General features: G+C 48.5%; 2 protein-coding genes across 2 annotated transcripts in view; both read right to left on the bottom strand.

Annotated features, from left to right (window-relative positions):
- gtf3c1 (general transcription factor IIIC subunit 1) overlaps nucleotides 1–17,679 on the bottom strand; it is a 63,834-nt gene extending 46,155 nt beyond the window's left edge. Inside the window, exons 1-6 of the mRNA XM_030780290.1 lie at nucleotides 17,357–17,679; nucleotides 7,799–8,011; nucleotides 5,136–5,309; nucleotides 1,562–1,705; nucleotides 1,021–1,117; nucleotides 745–868 (exon numbers count right to left, since the gene is read on the bottom strand). Of these exons, the coding sequence (XP_030636150.1) occupies nucleotides 745–868; nucleotides 1,021–1,117; nucleotides 1,562–1,705; nucleotides 5,136–5,309; nucleotides 7,799–8,011; nucleotides 17,357–17,577 (973 nt within the window). The 5' untranslated portion in view covers nucleotides 17,578–17,679. The remainder of the gene's footprint in view (nucleotides 1–744; nucleotides 869–1,020; nucleotides 1,118–1,561; nucleotides 1,706–5,135; nucleotides 5,310–7,798; nucleotides 8,012–17,356) is intronic.
- The window catches only part of LOC115817070 (zinc finger protein 271-like), a 128,038-nt gene that overhangs the window by 58,328 nt on the left and 51,417 nt on the right, over nucleotides 1–18,293 (bottom strand). The window lies entirely within an intron of this gene.

Below are 18,293 nucleotides of genomic sequence, written 5' to 3'. Positions count from 1 at the left end.
CGTTATGGGGATGATGTTATGGGGATGTGGTGATGATGTTATGGGGATGATGTGATGGGGATGTGGTGAGGATGTTAAGGGGATGTGGTGATGATGTTATGGGGATGATGTTATGGGGATGTGGTGATGATGTTATGGGGATGATGTGATGGGGATGTTATGGGGATGATGTGATGGGGATGTGGTGATGATGTGATGGGGATGATGTTATGGTGATGATGTTATGGTGATGATGTTATGGGGATGTGGTGATGATGTTATGGGGATGATGTGATGGGGATGATGTTATGGGGATGTGGTGATGATGTTATGGGGATGATGTGATGGGGATGTTATGGGGATGATGTTATGGGGATGTGGTGATGATGTTATGGGGATGTGGTGATGATGTTATGGGGATGTGGTGATGATGTGATGGGGATGTGGTGATGATGTTATGGTGATATTGTTATGGTGATGATGTTATGGGGATGTGATGAGGTCATTATGGGGATGTGGTGATGACGTTATGGGGATGTTATGGGGATGATGTTATGGGGATGTGGTGATGATGTGATGGGGATGTGGTGATGATGTGATGGGGATGTGGTGATGATGTTATGGTGATGATGTTATGGTGATGATGTTATGGTGACGTGGTGATGATGTTATGGGGATGATGTGATGGGGATGTGGTGAGGATGTTAAGGGGATGTTAAGGGGATGTTTGGAGAGCAGTACACTGGAGTGAGATCTGAGACGAACCTTTCTTGGTTTTGCAGGGCCCAGCATCAGGATTGAGCTCCTGCAGTGGTATGGTGACAATCTGGACCATCTTAGCAGCCTGCATATACTGATGAACCCGCCTAAAGGTCCCCTCATTAACACGCTGAGATGGAGAGACAGACAGACAGACAGACGGAGAGAGAGAGAGAGAGAGAGAGAGAGATGGAAAGACAGAGTGAGACAGAGAGAGAGAGTGTCAATCTACACCTGATGAATCAGTGTGCACAAAAACCCAAACATACACACAAAACTTACCAACATATCTCTGAGTTTGATTATGATCCCAGTTCTGTTAGGGAGCTGGGAAAGCAGGTTCGACGTGGACTCCATCAGAATATCATACTTACTCCTCCTGTGGAACACACACAGTCTCATACGTTACACGGACTACACACACAAAGTTCCATTTTTAACTACAGTTGAACACCAGTCTAGATTCATTTACAGTGGGGCAGCAGCAGTACTGGGCTATTTTGTGTGTACGTGTGTGTTTTGTGTTTTGCTGTGTAAATGTATGTGCATTTCTGTGTGTGAATAGGTTTGTGAGTGTGCGCGCGTGTGTGTGTGTGTGTGTGTGTGTATGAGTGTGTATAAGAGTGAGTGAGTATGTGTGTATGTGTGTGTGTGTGTGTGTGTGTATGAGTGTGTTTAAGTGTGTCTGAATGTAGGTGGGTGTGGGTGTGTGTATGTGCAGGTGTGTGTGTATGTGTGTGTGTGTGTGTGTGTGTATGAGTGTGTATAAGAGTGCGTGAGTATGTGTGTACAGGTGTGTGTGAGTGTATGTGTGTGTGTGTACCTGTCCACATGGAAGCGTTTCAGCAACAGGAGGATGGAGTACTGATTTCCTCCCGACGGTAATCGAATGACATGCGACTGCAGGGTGATCAGTCCGTTTCTGTCCAGACACTGACGCAGGTAATGCATCCTTCCAGCGTCAGTCCTAAGCCCCGCCAAAACCACCACAAAAGGTCACTTAGCACCAGTAAGTTCAGTAAACCCTCCTTATCTGCAAATTCGCTTTCCGCGGTTTCAGGTACCCGTGGTTAACCACGGTTTGAAAACATTAAATGAAAAATTCCAGAAATAAACAATTCATAGATTTTAAATTGCGTGCTGTTGTGAACAGTGAGATGATGTCATCTCGTGCCACCCTGCTCGGGACGTTAGCCATCTCTAGGTCCAGCGTGTCCATGCTATGCACGCTATCCGCTAAACTTTATCAAAGGTATGTACAGTACATACAGGAAAAACGCTACCCACTAATCTTTATCAAAGGTGTGTACAGTATGTACAGGAAAAAGCATATTATATATGGGGTGCGGTATTATCCGCGGTCTCAGGCATCTGCGAGGGGATTTGGAACATATCCCGCGTGGATAAGGGTAGACTACTGTAATCAAGTCATGTATCCTTCTAGTATCCATTTTGAGCCCAGCAAAAACAACAGGAAAAGGTCCCTTATCACCACCATTATTACAAACCACCACAGCTCACAGGTGCTATGACTCTCACAGTACCTCAGTAAGTGATACATTTATCTGTGTTAGTACCTGAGTAAGTGATATGTTTATCTGTGTTAGTACCTGAGTAAGTGATACATTTATCTGTGTTAGTACCCGAGTAAGTGATATATTTATCTGTGTTAGTACCTGAATCAGTGATATGCTTAACTGTGTTAGTACCTGAATGTGGAGTGTTTATCTGTGTTAGTACCTGAAGGTGGTGCGTTTATCTGTGTTAGTACCTGAGTCAGTGATACGTTTATCTGTGTTAGTACCTGAAGGTGGTGTGTTTATCTGTGTTAGTATCTGAAGGTGGTGCGTTTATCTGTGTTAGTACCTGAGTCAGTGATACGTTTATCTGTGTTAGTACCTCAAGGTGGTCTGTTTATCTGTGTTAGTATCTGAAGGTGGTGCGTTTATCTGTGTTAGTACCTGAGTCAGTGATATGTTTATCTGTGTTAGTACCTGAAGGTGGAGTGTTTATCTGTGTTAGTACCTGAAGGTGGTGCGTTTATCTGTGTTAGTACCTGAAGGTGGTGCGTTCATCTGTGTTAGTACCTGAGTCAGTGATACGTTTATCTGTGTTAGTACCTGAAGGTGGTCTGTTTATCTGTGTTAGTATCTGAAGGTGGTGCGTTTATCTGTGTTAGTACCTGAGTCAGTGATATGTTTATCTGTGTTAGTATCTGAAGGTGGAGTGTTTATCTGTGTTAGTACCTGAAGGTGGTCTGTTTATCTGTGTTAGTACCTGAAGGTGGTGCGTTTATCTGTGTTAGTACCTGAGTCAGTGATACGTTTATCTGTGTTAGTACCTGAAGGTGGTGTGTTGATCTGTGTTAGTATCTGAAGGTGGTGCGTTTATCTGTGTTAGTACCTGAGTCAGTGATATGTTTATCTGTGTTAGTACCTGAAGGTGGAGTGTTGATCTGTGTTAGTACCTGAAGGTGGAGTGTTTATCTGTGTTAGTACCTGAAGGTGGAGTGTTGATCTGTGTTAGTACCTGAAGGTGGTGTGTTGATCTGTGTTAGTACCTGAAGGTGGTGCATTTATCTGTGTTAGTACCTGAGTCAGTGATATGTTTATCTGTGTTAGTACCTGAAGGTGGTGTGTGGATCTGTGTTAGTACCTGAAGGTGGAGTGTTTATCTGTGTTAGTACCTGAAGGTGGTGTGTTGATCTGTGTTAGTACCTGAAGGTGGTGTGTTGATCTGTGTTAGTACCTGAAGGTGGTGCATTTATCTGTGTTAGTACCTGAGTCAGTGATATGTTTATCTGTGTTAGTACCTGAAGGTGGTGTGTTGATCTGTGTTAGTACCTGAAGGTGGTGCATTTATCTGTGTTAGTACCTGAAGGTGGTGTGTTTATCTGTGTTAGTACCTGAAGGTGGTGTGTTGATCTGTGTTAGTACCTGAGTCAGTGATATGTTTATCTGTGTTAGTACCTGAAGGTGGTGTGTTGATCTGTGTTAGTACCTGAAGGTGGTGTGTTTATATGTGTTAGTACCTGAGTCAGTGATACGTTTATCTGTGTTAGTACCTGAAGGTGGTGTGTGGATCTGTGTTAGTACCTGAAGGTGGTGTGTTGATCTGTGTTAGTACCTGAAGGTGGTGCGTTTATCTGTGTTAGTACCTGAAGGTGGTGTGTTGATCTGTGTTAGTACCTGAAGGTGGTGTGTTGATCTGTGTTAGTACCTGAAGGTGGTGCGTTTATCTGTGTTAGTACCTGAAGGTGGTGCGTTTATCTGTGTTAGTACCTGAAGGTGGTGTGTTGATCTGTGTTAGTACCTGAAGGTGGTGCGTTGATCTGTGTTAGTACCTGAAGGTGGTGCGTTTATCTGTGTTAGTACCTGAAGGTGGTGCGTTGATCTGTGTTAGTACCTGAAGGTGGTGTGCTGATCTGTGTTAGTACCTGAAGGTGGTGCGTTGATCTGTGTTAGTACCTGAAGGTGGTGCGTTGATCTATGTTAGTACCTGAAGGTGGTGCGTTTATCTGTGTTAGTACCTGAAGGTGGTGTGTTGATTTGTGTTAGTATCTGAAGGTGGTGCGTTTATCTGTGTTAGTACCTGAAGGTGGTGCGTTGATCTGTGTTAGTACCTGAAGGTGGTGCGTTGATCTGTGTTAGTATCTGAAGGTGGAGCGTTGATCTGTGTTAGTACCTGAAGGTGGTGCGTTGATCTGTGTTAGTACCTGAAGGTGGTGCGTTGATCTGTGTTAGTACCTGAAGGTGGTGCGTTGATCTGTGTTTGTACCTGAAGGTGGTGTGTTGATCTGTGTTAGTACCTGAAGGTGGTGTGTTGATCTGTGTTAGTACCTGAAGGTGGTGCGTTGATCTGTGTTAGTACCTGAAGGTGGTGCGTTTATCTGTGTTAGTACCTGAAGGTGGTGCGTTGATCTGTGTTAGTACCTGAAGGTGGTGTGCTGATCTGTGTTAGTACCTGAAGGTGGTGTGTTGATCTGTGTTAGTACCTGAAGGTGGTGCGTTGATCTATGTTAGTACCTGAAGGTGGTGCGTTTATCTGTGTTAGTACCTGAAGGTGGTGTGTTGATTTGTGTTAGTATCTGAAGGTGGTGCGTTTATCTGTGTTAGTACCTGAAGGTGGTGCGTTGATCTGTGTTAGTACCTGAAGGTGGTCTGTTTATCTGTGTTAGTATCTGAAGGTGGTGTGTTGATCTGTGTTAGTACCTGAAGGTGGTGTGTTGATCTGTGTTAGTATCTGAAGGTGGAGCGTTGATCTGTGTTAGTACCTGAAGGTGGTGTGTTGATCTGTGTTAGTACCTGAAGGTGGTGCGTTGATCTGTGTTAGCACCTGAAGGTGGTGTGTTGATCTGTGTTAGTACCTGAAGGTGGTGTGTTGATCTGTGTTAGTACCTGAAGGTGGTGTGTAAGTCCCTCTGCACCTCGCCTTGCCAGCGGGCTCGGCCCACTCTCTCCAGCATGCAGTAGGAATGATCAGACAACTTCAGCTCAGGGTTTCCCTCAGGTCCAATCAGACAGCGATATCTCATGACCTGAGACGCCACCAGGACCAGCTTCTCCCCCCACCTACAACACAGCAACAAAAGTCCCGTCTTCCCTCTCTCACCTGCGCAAGAATTCAACACGCTGTAGAACGCTGCTGCACTGTTTAACGCTGTTTAACGCTGTTTAACGCTGTGGGAGGCCGCTGTGTGTCTCACAGGTCACATAGGACTTGCTGATTTCTGTAGCACTGCTCAATAGGTGCAGACATGTTTACAAACACAAACAGTGGTGTAGGGCGGTGATGAGATGTTTAAAGTGGTGCAGAGTGTTACAGAGTGGTGAAGAGTGGTGTAGGGTGGTGTAGGGTGGTATAGTGTAGTGTAAAGTGGATTAGGGTGGTGTAAGGTAGTGTAGGGTGGAGTAGGGTGGTGTAGAGTGGATTAGGGTGGTGTAAGGTAGTGTAGGGTGGTGTAAGGTAGTGTAGGGTGGTGTAAGGTAGTGTAGAGTGGATTAGGGTGGTGTAAGGTAGTGTAGGGTGGTGTAAGGTAGTGTAGGGTGGTGTAGGGTGGTGTAGTGTAGTGTAGGGTGGTGTAAGGTAGTGTAGGGTGGTGTAAGGTAGTGTAAAGTGGATTAGGGTGGTGTAGGGTGGTGTAAGGTAGTGTAGGGTGGAGTAGAGTGGATTAGGGTGGTGTAAGGTAGTGTAGGGTGGTGTAGTGTAGTGTAGGGTGGTGTAAGGTAGTGTAGGGTGGAGTAGAGTGGTGTAGAGTGGATTAGGGTGGTGTAAGGTAGTGTAGGGTGGTGTAGGGTGGAGTAGAGTGGTGTAAAGTAGTGTAGGGTGGTGTAAGGTAGTGTAGAGTGGATTAGGGTGGTGTAAAGTAGTGTAGGGTGGTGTAAGGTAGTGTAGGGTAGTGTAGGGTGGTGTAAGGTAGTGTAGGGTAGTGTAGGGTGGTATAGGGTGGTGTAAGGTAGTGTAGGGTGGTATAGGGTGGTGTAGAGTGGTGTAAGGTAGTGTAGGGTGGTGTAAGGTGGTGTAGGGTGGTGTAAGGTAGTGTAGGGTGGTGTAAGGTGGTGTAAGGTAGTGTAGGGTGGTGTAGAGTGGTGTAAGGTAGTGTAGGGTGGTGTAAGGTAGTGTAGGGTAGTGTAGGGTGGTGTAGGGTGGTGTAAGGTAGTGTAGGGTGGTGTAGGGTGGTGTAAGGTGGTGTAAGGTAGTGTAGGGTGGTGTAGAGTGGTGTAAGGTAGTGTAGGGTGGTGTAAGGTAGTGTAGGGTGGTGTAAGGTAGTGTAGGGTAGTGTAGGGTGGTTTAAGGTAGTGTAGGGTGGTGTAGGGTGGTGTAAGGTGGTGTAAGGTAGTGTAGGGTGGTGTAAGGTAGTGTAGGGTGGTGTAAGGTAGTGCAAGGTGGTGTAAGGTAGTGTAGGGTGGTGTAGGGTGGTGTAAGGTAGTGCAGGGTGGTGTAGGGTAGTGTAGGGTGGTGTAGGGTGGTGTACGGTAGTGTAAGGTGGTGTAGGGTGGTGTAGGGTGGTGTAGGGTGGTATAGGGTGGTGTAGAGTGGTGTAAGGTAGTGTAGGGTGGTGTAAGGTAGTGTAGGGTGGAGTAGGGTGGTGTAAGGTAGTGTAGGGTGGTGTAAGGTAGTGTAGGGTGGTGTAGGGTGGTGTAAGGTAGTGTAAGGTAGTGTAGGGTGGTGTAAGGTAGTGTAGGGTGGTGTAGGGTGGTGTAAGGTAGTGCAGGGTGGTGTAGGGTAGTGTAAGGTGGTGTAAGGTGGTGTAGGGTGGTGTAGGGTGGTGTACGGTAGTGTAGGGTGGTGTAGGGTGGTGTAAGGTAGTGCAGGGTGGTGTAGGGTGGTGTACGGTAGTGTAGGGTGGTGTAGGGTGGTGTAAGGTAGTGCAGGGTGGTGTAGGGTAGTGTAGGGTGGTGTACGGTAGTGTAAGGTAGTGTAGGGTGGTGTAGGGTGGTGTACGGTGGTGTAAGGTAGTGTAGGGTGGTGTAAGGTAGTGTAGGGTGGTGTAGGGTGGTGTACGGTAGTGTAGGGTGGTGTAGGGTGGTGTAAGGTAGTGCAGGGTGGTGTAGGGTAGTGTAGGGTGGTGTAGGGTGGTGTACGGTAGTGTAAGGTGGTGTAGGGTGGTGTGGGGTGGTGTGGGGTGGTGTAGGGTGGTGTAGGGTGGTATAGGGTGGTGTAGAGTGGTGTAAGGTAGTGTAGGGTGGTGTAAGGTAGTGTAGGGTGGAGTAGGGTGGTGTAAGGTAGTGTAGGGTGGTGTAAGGTGGTGTAGGGTAGTGTAGGGTGGTGTAGGGTGGTGTAGGTGGTGTAAGGTAGTGTAGGGTGGTGTAAGGTGGTGTAAGGTAGTGTAGGGTGGTGTAAGGTAGTGTAGGGTGGTGTAAGGTAGTGCAGGGTGGTGTAGGGTAGTGTAGGGTGGTGTAGGGTGGTGTAAGGTAGTGTAGGGTGGTGTAAGGTAGTGTGGGGTGGTGTAAGGTAGTGTAGGGTGGTGTAGGGTGGTGTAAGGTAGTGTAGGGTGGTGTAAGGTAGTGTAAGGTAGTGTAAGGTAGTGTAGGGTGGTACAGAGTTATCTGTCTTTTACTTTTTATGGGCCTGTTCCAGGGTCAGTTGAGGAGTGAAGTCTACTCTGCGGATGAGTCCGGTGATATCCTTCCTCTCCTTATAGAACCTACAGGAACCCTGGATCCCGTTCTTATCCTCCAGAACCACAGTGATCGGGTAGATGTCATCCTGTTCTCGCGCTGCTGTCGTACGATTCACCTGAACACCCGTATCTGGGTCCATTTCTGCAAATCTTTCAGGAGATTTAGAAAACACAATGAGAAACAAAAGCAGTCCCACACAGTCACTAAACCTGGTTCATAATGAGAAGAAAAGTCCATAAGCATCTATAGCGTGCTGTATTCATAAGCATCTATAGCGTGCTGTATTCATAAGCATCTATAGCGTGCTGTATTCATAAGCACCTATAGCGTGCTGTATTCATAAGCACCTATAGCGTGCTGTATTCATAAGCATCTATAGCGTGCTGTATTCATAAGTATCTATAGCGTGCTGTATTCATAAGTATTTATAGCGTGCTGTATTCATAAGTATCTATAGCGTGCTGTATTCATAAGTATTTATAGCGTGCTGTATTCATAAGTATCTATAGCGTGCTGTATTCATAAGTATCTATAGCGTGCTGTATTCATAAGTATTTATAGCGTGCTGTATTCATAAGTATCTATAGCGTGCTGTATTCATAAGTATCTATAGCGTGCTGTATTCATAAGTATCTATAGCGTGCTGTATTCATAAGTATCTATAGCGTGCTGTATTCATAAGTATCTATAGCGTGCTGTATTCATAAGCATCTATAGCGTGCTGTATTCATAAGTATCTATAGCGTGCTGTATTCATAAGTATCTATAGCGTGCTGTATTCATAAGTATCTATAGCGTGCTGTATTCATGGTATCTGTGGTATGCAAATTCAGAGGGAACTGGGGCAGATACACGCACATAAATACAAGACATAATTCAATGAACCTCAGGCTCTGGTTTCAGGGTGAACTGCACATTGCAAACTCACTCCACTTGCTTTCTTCACCCTCTCGGGAGTGACCCCGGACAACACTTTCGGGAGTGACCCCGGACAACACTCTCGGGAGTGACCCCGGACAACACTCTCGGGAGTGACCCCGGACAACACTCTCGGGGGTGACGCTGGATGACTCAGGTACGACCCAGTTCATTTTTGTGGGGGATGAAAGTGGAATTTCCTCAAACAGAACCTACACAGATTCCATCCCAATTCATTCATTTTCATTCATTCATTCATTTTCATTCATTCATTCATTCATTTTCTAAGCCGCTTATCCTAATTAGGGTCACAGGGGGGTACTGGAGCCTATCCCAGCGCTCACTGGGGAAACACCCTGGGCAGGTCTCTAGTCCAGCGCAGGGCAGTCACACTGATGATCACATTCCCACAGACTGTCACACCGAGGGGCCATTTAGTATCTCCAGTTCGCCTGACTCGCATGCCTTTCTCCTGGAGGGGGACATGCAGGCAGCAATGCAGCCAATGAAACAGAAACCATGGTAACAAGCCTCCTCTCTTTCCTTTTATAGGAGCTCATCCACCTCAGGGCCTGTTCTCTCTGGACCAACCAACATCCACCTCAGGGCCTGTTCTCTCTCTCTCTCTCAACCAACATCCACCTCAGGGCCTGTTCTCTCTCTCTCTCTCAACCAACATCCACCTCAGGGTCTGTTCTCTCTCTCTCTCAACATCCACCTCAGGGCCTGTTCTCTCTCTCTCTCTCTCACTCTCTCAACATCCACCCCAGGGCCTGTTCTCTCTCTCTCTCTCAACATCCACCCCAGGGCCTGTTCTCTCTCTCTCTCTCTCAACATCCACCTCAGGGCCTGTTCTCTCTCTCTCTCTCTCTCAACATCCACCCCAGGGCCTGTTCTCTCTCTCTCTCTCTCTCAACCAACATCCACCTCAGGGCCTGTTCTCTCTCTCTCTCTCTCAACCAACATCCACCTCAGGGCTTGTTCTCTCTCTCTCTCTCTCAACCAACATCCACCTCAGGGCCTGTTCTCTCTCTCTCTCTCTCTCTCTCTCTCTCTCAACATCCACCTCAGGGCCTGTTCTCTCTCTCTCTCTCTCACTCCCTCAACATCCACCCCAGGGCCTGTTCTCTCTCTCTCTCTCTCTCTCAACATCCACCCCAGGGCCTGTTCTCTCTCTCTCTCTCTCAACATCCGCCTCAGGGCCTGTTCTCTCTCTCTCTCTCTCAACATCCACCCCAGGGCCTGTTCTCTCTCTCTCTCTCTCTCTCAACCAACATCCACCTCAGGGCCTGTTCTCTCTCTCTCTCTCTCAACCAACATCCACCTCAGGGCCTGTTCTCTCTCTCTCTCTCTCTCTCTCTCAACCAACATCCACCTCAGGGCCTGTTCTCTCTCTCTCTCTCTCTCTCTCTCTCTCTCTCTCTCTCTCTCAACATCCACCTCAGGGCCTGTTCTCTCTCTCTCTCTCTCTCTCAACATCCACCTCAGGGCCTGTTCTCTCTCTCTCTCTCTCTCTCTCTCTCAACATCCACCTCAGGGCCTGTTCTCTCTCTCTCAACCAACATCCACCTCAGGGCCTGTTCTCTCTCTCTCTCTCTCAACCAACATCCACCTCAGGGCCTGTTCTCTCTCTCTCTCTCTCTCTCTCTCTCTCTCTCTCTCTCAACATCCACCTCAGGGCCTGTTCTCTCTCTCTCTCTCTCTCTCTCTCAACATCCACCTCAGGGCCTGTTCTCTCTCTCTCTCTCTCTCTCAACATCCACCTCAGGGCCTGTTCTCTCTCTCTCAACCAACATCCACCTCAGGGCCTGTTCTCTCTCTCTCTCTCTCTCTCTCTCTCTCTCTCTCTCAACATCCACCTCAGGGCCTGTTCTCTCTCTCTCTCTCTCACTCCCTCAACATCCACCCCAGGGCCTGTTCTCTCTCTCTCTCTCAACATCCACCCCAGGGCCTGTTCTCTCTCTCTCTCTCTCAACATCCACCTCAGGGCCTGTTCTCTCTCTCTCTCTCTCTCAACATCCACCCCAGGGCCTGTTCTCTCTCTCTCTCTCTCTCTCAACCAACATCCACCTCAGGGCCTGTTCTCTCTCTCTCTCTCTCAACCAACATCCACCTCAGGGCCTGTTCTCTCTCTCTCTCTCAACCAACATCCACCTCAGGGCCTGTTCTCTCTCTCTCTCTCTCTCAACCAACATCCACCTCAGGGCCTGTTCTCTCTCTCTCTCAACATCCACCTCAGGGCCTGTTCTCTCTCTCTCTCTCAACATCCACCTCAGAGCCTGTTCTCTCTCTCTCTCTCTCTCAACCAACATCCACCCCAGGGCCTGTTCTCTCTCTCTCTCTCTCTCTCTCTCAACATCCACCTCAGAGCCTGTTCTCTCTCTCTCTCTCTCTCAACCAACATCCACCTCAGGGCCTGTTCTCTCTCTCTCTCTCTCTCTCTCTCTCTCTCTCTCAACATCCACCTCAGGGCCTGTTCTCTCTCTCTCTCTCAACATCCACCTCAGAGCCTGTTCTCTCTCTCTCTCTCTCTCAACCAACATCCACCCCAGGGCCTGTTCTCTCTCTCTCTCTCTCTCAACCAACATCCACCTCAGGGCCTGTTCTCTCTCTCTCTCTCTCTCAACATCCACCTCAGGGCCTGTTCTCTCTCTCTCAACCAACATCCACCTCAGGGCCTGTTCTCTCTCTCTCTCTCTCAACCAACATCCACCTCAGGGCCTGTTCTCTCTCTCTCTCTCTCTCTCTCTCTCTCAACATCCACCTCAGGGCCTGTTCTCTCTCTCTCTCTCTCTCTCTCTCAACATCCACCTCAGGGCCTGTTCTCTCTCTCTCAACCAACATCCACCTCAGGGCCTGTTCTCTCTCTCTCTCAACCAACATCCACCTCAGGGCCTGTTCTCTCTCTCTCTCTCTCTCTCTCTCTCTCTCTCTCTCAACATCCACCTCAGGGCCTGTTCTCTCTCTCTCTCTCTCTCTCTCTCTCAACATCCACCTCAGAGCCTGTTCTCTCTCTCTCTCTCTCTCTCAACATCCACCTCAGGGCCTGTTCTCTCTCTCTCTCAACCAACATCCACCTCAGAGCCTGTTCTCTCTCTCTCTCTCTCTCAACCAACATCCACCCCAGGGCCTGTTCTCTCTCTCTCTCTCTCTCTCTCAACATCCACCTCAGGGCCTGTTCTCTCTCTCTCTCAACCAACATCCACCTCAGGGCCTGTTCTCTCTCTCTCTCTCAACATCCACCTCAGGGCCTGTTCTCTCTCTCTCTCAACATCCACCTCAGGGTCTGTTCTCTCTCTCTCTCTCTCTCTCTCTCTCTCTCTCTCTCTCTCTCAACATCCACCTCAGGGCCTGTTCTCTCTCTCTCTCTCTCAACATCCACCTCAGGGCCTGTTCTCTCTCTCTCTCTCTCTCTCAACATCCACCTCAGGGCCTGTTCTCTCTCTCTCTCTCTCAACATTCACCTCAGGGCCTGTTCTCTCTCTCTCTCTCTCAACATCCACCTCAGGGCCTGTTCTCTCTCTCTCTCTCTCTCTCAACATCCACCTCAGGGCCTGTTCTCTCTCTCTCTCTCTCTCAACATCCACCTCAAGGCCTGTTCTCTCTCTCTCTCTCTCAACATCCACCTCAGGGCTTGTTCTCTCTCTCTCTCTCTCAACCAACATCCACCTCAGGGCCTGTTCTCTCTCTCTCTCTCTCTCTCAACATCCACCTCAGGGCCTGTTCTCTCTCTCTCTCTCTCTCTCTTTCTCTCTCTCAACATCCACCTCAGGGCCTGTTCTCTCTCTCTCTCTCTCTCTCAACATCCACCTCAGGGCCTGTTCTCTCTCTCTCTCTCTCTCAACATCCACCTCAGGGCCTGTTCTCTCTCTCTCTCTCTCTCAACATCCACCTCAGGGCCTGTTCTCTCTCTCTCTCTCTCAACATCCACCTCAGGGCCTGTTCTCTCTCTCTCTCAACATCCACCTCAGGGCCTGTTCTCTCTCTCTCTCTCTCTCAACATCCACCTCAGGGCCTGTTCTCTCTCTCTCTCTCTCAACATCCACCTCAGGGCCTGTTCTCTCTCTCTCTCTCTCTCTCTCTCTCTCAACATCCACCTCAGGGCCTGTTCTCTCTCTCTCTCTCTCTCTCTCTCTCTCAACATCCACCTCAAGGCCTGTTCTCTCTCTCTCTCTCTCTCTCTCTCTCTCTCTCTCAACATCCACCTCAGGGCTTGTTCTCTCTCTCTCTCTCTCTCAACATCCACCTCAGGGCCTGTTCTCTCTCTCTCTCAACATCCACCTCAGGGCCTGTTCTCTCTCTCTCTCTCTCAACATCCACCTCAGGGCCTGTTCTCTCTCTCTCTCAACATCCACCTCAGGGTCTGTTCTCTCTCTCTCTCTCTCTCTCTCTCTCTCTCTCTCTCTCTCAACATCCACCTCAGGGCCTGTTCTCTCTCTCTCTCTCTCAACATCCACCTCAGGGTCTGTTCTCTCTCTCTCTCTCTCTCTCTCTCTCTCTCTCAACATCCACCTCAGGGCCTGTTCTCTCTCTCTCTCAACATCCACCTCAGGGTCTGTTCTCTCTCTCTCTCTCTCTCTCTCTCTCTCAACATCCACCTCAGGGCCTGTTCTCTCTCTCTCTCTCTCTCTCAACATCCACCTCAGGGTCTGTTCTCTCTCTCTCTCTCTCTCAACATCCACCTCAGGGCCTGTTCTCTCTCTCTCTCTCAACATCCACCTCAGGGCCTGTTCTCTCTCTCTCTCTCTCTCTCTCACTCTCTCAACATCCACCCCAGGGCCTGTTCTCTCTCTCTCTCTCTCTCTCACTCTCTCAACATCCACCCCAGGGCCTGTTCTCTCTCTCTCTCTCTCTCTCTCTCAACATCCACCTCAGGGCCTGTTCTCTCTCTCTCTCTCTCTCTCTCTCTCAACATCCACCTCAGGGCCTGTTCTCTCTCTCTCTCAACATCCACCTCAGGGCCTGTTCTCTCTCTCTCTCTCTCAACATCCACCTCAGGGCCTGTTCTCTCTCTCTCTCAACATCCACCTCAGGGTCTGTTCTTTCTCTCTCTCTCTCTCTCTCTCTCTCTCTCTCAACATCCACCTCAGGGCCTGTTCTCTCTCTCTCTCTCTCAACATTCACCTCAGGGCCTGTTCTCTCTCTCTCTCTCTCAACATCCACCTCAGGGCCTGTTCTCTCTCTCTCAACATCCACCTCAGGGCCTGTTCTCTCTCTCTCTCTCTCTCTCTCAACATCCACCTCAGGGCCTGTTCTCTCTCTCTCTCTCTCTCTCTCAACATCCACCTCAAGGCCTGTTCTCTCTCTCTCTCTCTCAACATCCACCTCAGGGCTTGTTCTCTCTCTCTCTCTCTCAACCAACATCCACCTCAGGGCCTGTTCTCTCTCTCTCTCTCTCTCTCAACATCCACCTCAGGGCCTGTTCTCTCTCTCTCTCTCTCTCTCTCTCTTTCTCTCTCTCAACATCCACCTCAGGGCCTGTTCTCTCTCTCTCTCTCTCTCAACATCCACCTCAGGGCCTGTTCTCTCTCTCTCTCTCTCAACATCCACCTCAGGGCCTGTTCTCTCTCTCTCTCTCTCAACATCCATCTCAGGGCCTGTTCTCTCTCTCTCTCTCTCTCTCTCTCTCTCTCAACATCCACCTCAGGGCCTGTTCTCTCTCTCTCTCTCTCTCTCTCAACATCCACCTCAGGGCCTGTTCTCTCTCTCTCTCAACCAACATCCACCTCAGGGCCTGTTCTCTCTCTCTCTCTCAACATCCACCTCAGGGTCTGTTCTCTCTCTCTCTCTCTCTCTCTCTCTCTCTCTCAACATCCACCTCAGGGCCTGTTCTCTCTCTCTCTCTCTCAACATCCACCTCAGGGCCTGTTCTCTCTCTCTCTCTCTCTCAACATCCACCTCAGGGCCTGTTCTCTCTCTCTCTCTCTCAACATTCACCTCAGGGCCTGTTCTCTCTCTCTCTCTCTCAACATCCACCTCAGGGCCTGTTCTCTCTCTCTCTCTCTCTCAACATCCACCTCAGGGCCTGTTCTCTCTCTCTCTCTCTCTCAACATCCAACTCAAGGCCTGTTCTCTCTCTCTCTCTCTCAACATCCACCTCAGGGCTTGTTCTCTCTCTCTCTCTCTCTCTCTCTCTCAACATCCACCTCAAGGCCTGTTCTCTCTCTCTCTCTCTCTCTCTCTCTCTCTCTCTCTCAACATCCACCTCAGGGCTTGTTCTCTCTCTCTCTCTCTCTCAACATCCACCTCAGGGCCTGTTCTCTCTCTCTCTCAACATCCACCTCAGGGCCTGTTCTCTCTCTCTCTCTCAACATCCACCTCAGGGCCTGTTCTCTCTCTCTCTCAACATCCACCTCAGGGTCTGTTCTCTCTCTCTCTCTCTCTCTCTCTCTCTCTCTCTCTCAACATCCACCTCAGGGCCTGTTCTCTCTCTCTCTCTCTCAACATCCACCTCAGGGTCTGTTCTCTCTCTCTCTCTCTCTCTCTCTCTCTCTCTCAACATCCACCTCAGGGCCTGTTCTCTCTCTCTCTCAACATCCACCTCAGGGTCTGTTCTCTCTCTCTCTCTCTCTCTCTCTCAACATCCACCTCAGGGCCTGTTCTCTCTCTCTCTCTCTCAACATCCACCTCAGGGTCTGTTCTCTCTCTCTCTCTCTCTCAACATCCACCTCAGGGCCTGTTCTCTCTCTCTCTCTCAACATCCACCTCAGGGCCTGTTCTCTCTCTCTCTCTCTCTCTCTCTCACTCTCTCAACATCCACCCCAGGGCCTGTTCTCTCTCTCTCTCTCTCTCTCACTCTCTCAACATCCACCCCAGGGCCTGTTCTCTCTCTCTCTCTCTCTCTCTCTCTCTCAACATCCACCTCAGGGCCTGTTCTCTCTCTCTCTCTCTCTCAACATCCACCTCAGGGCCTGTTCTCTCTCTCTCTCAACATCCACCTCAGGGCCTGTTCTCTCTCTCTCTCTCTCTCTCAACATCCACCTCAGGGCCTGTTCTCTCTCTCTCTCAACATCCACCTCAGGGTCTGTTCTTTCTCTCTCTCTCTCTCTCTCTCTCTCTCAACATCCACCTCAGGGCCTGTTCTCTCTCTCTCTCTCTCAACATTCACCTCAGGGCCTGTTCTCTCTCTCTCTCTCTCAACATCCACCTCAGGGCCTGTTCTCTCTCTCTCAACATCCACCTCAGGGCCTGTTCTCTCTCTCTCTCTCTCTCAACATCCACCTCAAGGCCTGTTCTCTCTCTCTCTCTCTCAACATCCACCTCAGGGCTTGTTCTCTCTCTCTCTCTCTCAACCAACATCCACCTCAGGGCCTGTTCTCTCTCTCTCTCTCTCTCTCAACATCCACCTCAGGGCCTGTTCTCTCTCTCTCTCTCTCAACATCCACCTCAGGGCCTGTTCTCTCTCTCTCTCTCTCAACATCCACCTCAGGGCCTGTTCTCTCTCTCTCTCTCTCAACATCCATCTCAGGGCCTGTTCTCTCTCTCTCTCTCTCTCTCTCTCTCTCAACATCCACCTCAGGGCCTGTTCTCTCTCTCTCTCTCTCTCTCTCAACATCCACCTCAGGGCCTGTTCTCTCTGGACCAGCACCCAATGTGTGTCTCTCAGTGCAGTGCAAGCTTTCTCTCTGAGACTGTGACTAACAGACACAGGGCATATATCTACTCTCCATCCCTGCATGGACACTTCAACCCTGAACATACTACTAATGTGTGTGTGTGTGTGTGTGTGGGTGTGTGTGTGTGTGTGTGTGTGTGTGTGTGTGTACAAGTCAAAGTGCTGCATATAACAGTGTTTTTAAATTTAAAATGTTTATTGAGGTTGGTGATTATGGCACACTGTAGTTGCGGTAGAAGATAGTTTGCGAATCAGAATTTGCTTTGCTTCTGCAACTGACCATAGACAAGCCTGTTACTTCAACTTGAGTCTAGATCTGTCTCCAGACAAGCCTGTTACTTTAATTTGAGTCTAGATCTGTCTCCAGACAAGCCTGTTACTTTAATTTGAGTCTAGATCTGTCTCCAGACAAGTCTGTTACTTTAATTTGAGTCTAGATCTGTCTCCAGACAAGCCTGTTACTTTAATTTGAGCCTAGGAGAGGTTTGTTGTGTCCATCATAGTTCTTTGCATAATTGAAAAATAATTATCCTAGTGAACTGTTATTATTACTACTACCACTGTGTTTTTACGGACGTTGATTAGAGCTAAACTGATTTAGAATGTGATCATTAATTTTAATTTTAATGATATAAAAGAACTGTAAAAGTTAAAATCCAGCTTTGCGCAGTAACGAAGACTGTGTAGAGGGTTTACACTTGTGCCGGTTGTATGATCTACCTGAGCAGGTTCACCTGTCAGACTATAATAGTGACATATGAGGTAAAGCTGCGAGAGTTTTTTCTCTGAAGAAAAACCAGGCGCGGCGAATCAGCGGAGCTGACAACACAAGCCACTGTTATTCGTCTTTATTTCATCTTAAATGATCTCTTAAAGAGAGGCAAACGATATATTCTTAACTTCAGACAGTGACTAGCAGTTACACATTCTATCGCCGACATCTCAAAGTGAAGGCGCTCACCGGTCACGCAGTACAAGAGGGTGTCTCTCTGTCGGCAGCACGTAGAAAGTGATGTCCGAATTGCAGACGAGAGACGTCCAGAGGAATTCTTTAGTCTGCGGGTCTAAAGTCAGGGTGAAAGGGGGGTGCCTGATCTGCAGACGCACCCATAGGGAATTAATCGTTATTCCGTCCAAACCCTCCAAAGCCACCTCATCTGCGGTGACCTCCAGAGCATCCATCTCCACCTGCCTTGACACAAGTCCAGCCTTCTGGAGAGAGACGATTTCAGATGAACAATCACCCGGGTCTTCCTCACGCTGTAACAGTTTTTGTATGTTAAATCAGTCATTCGCACAAGTATGCATGCTGAATCTCTCGCTTTGCCTCGCTGCAATAGCACTTCCGTAAAGATTACCTTTAACCCAAAGCACGTCATATGAAGAACGGCATTTCAAAATAAAAGTTCCCGCATGTCAGAAAATCGATTTATGATTTTTTTAAAATAAAAAAAACCTCATAACACCATCAACATAATATCATTATATAAAAAAGTAAACTTTCACATTTTCCTCTTATTAAACGTAAAGTTTGGTTGTTTTATCCATATGAAACCTTGTATGACATTGTGGAGGACTCAATCATTAATAGATAAATGGAGTTTGCATGTTCTCCCCATGTCTGTGTGGGTTTCCTCCGGGAGCTCCGGTTTCCTCCCACAGTCCAAAGACATGCAGGTTAAGTGAATTGGAGATGCTACACTGCCCCCGGGTATGAATGTGTGTGTGAGTGTGTTTGTCTGTGTGTCTGCCCTGTCCGGGATGTTTCTCTGCCTTTCACCCAATGAAGGGTGGGATAGGCTCCAGCACCCCCCGCGACCATGATTAAGATAAGCGGTTTTCAAAGTGAGTGAGTGAGTGAAACAATAAAAATACATTAAAGAGTCCAAAAATATGTA

Source organism: Chanos chanos, chromosome 7 (assembly GCF_902362185.1).
Source record: "Chanos chanos chromosome 7, fChaCha1.1, whole genome shotgun sequence".
Classification (NCBI taxonomy): Eukaryota; Metazoa; Chordata; class Actinopteri; order Gonorynchiformes; family Chanidae; genus Chanos; species Chanos chanos.
The sequence above is the reverse complement of the archived record's forward strand: the minus strand, read 5'-3'. Positions and strand labels throughout refer to the sequence as shown.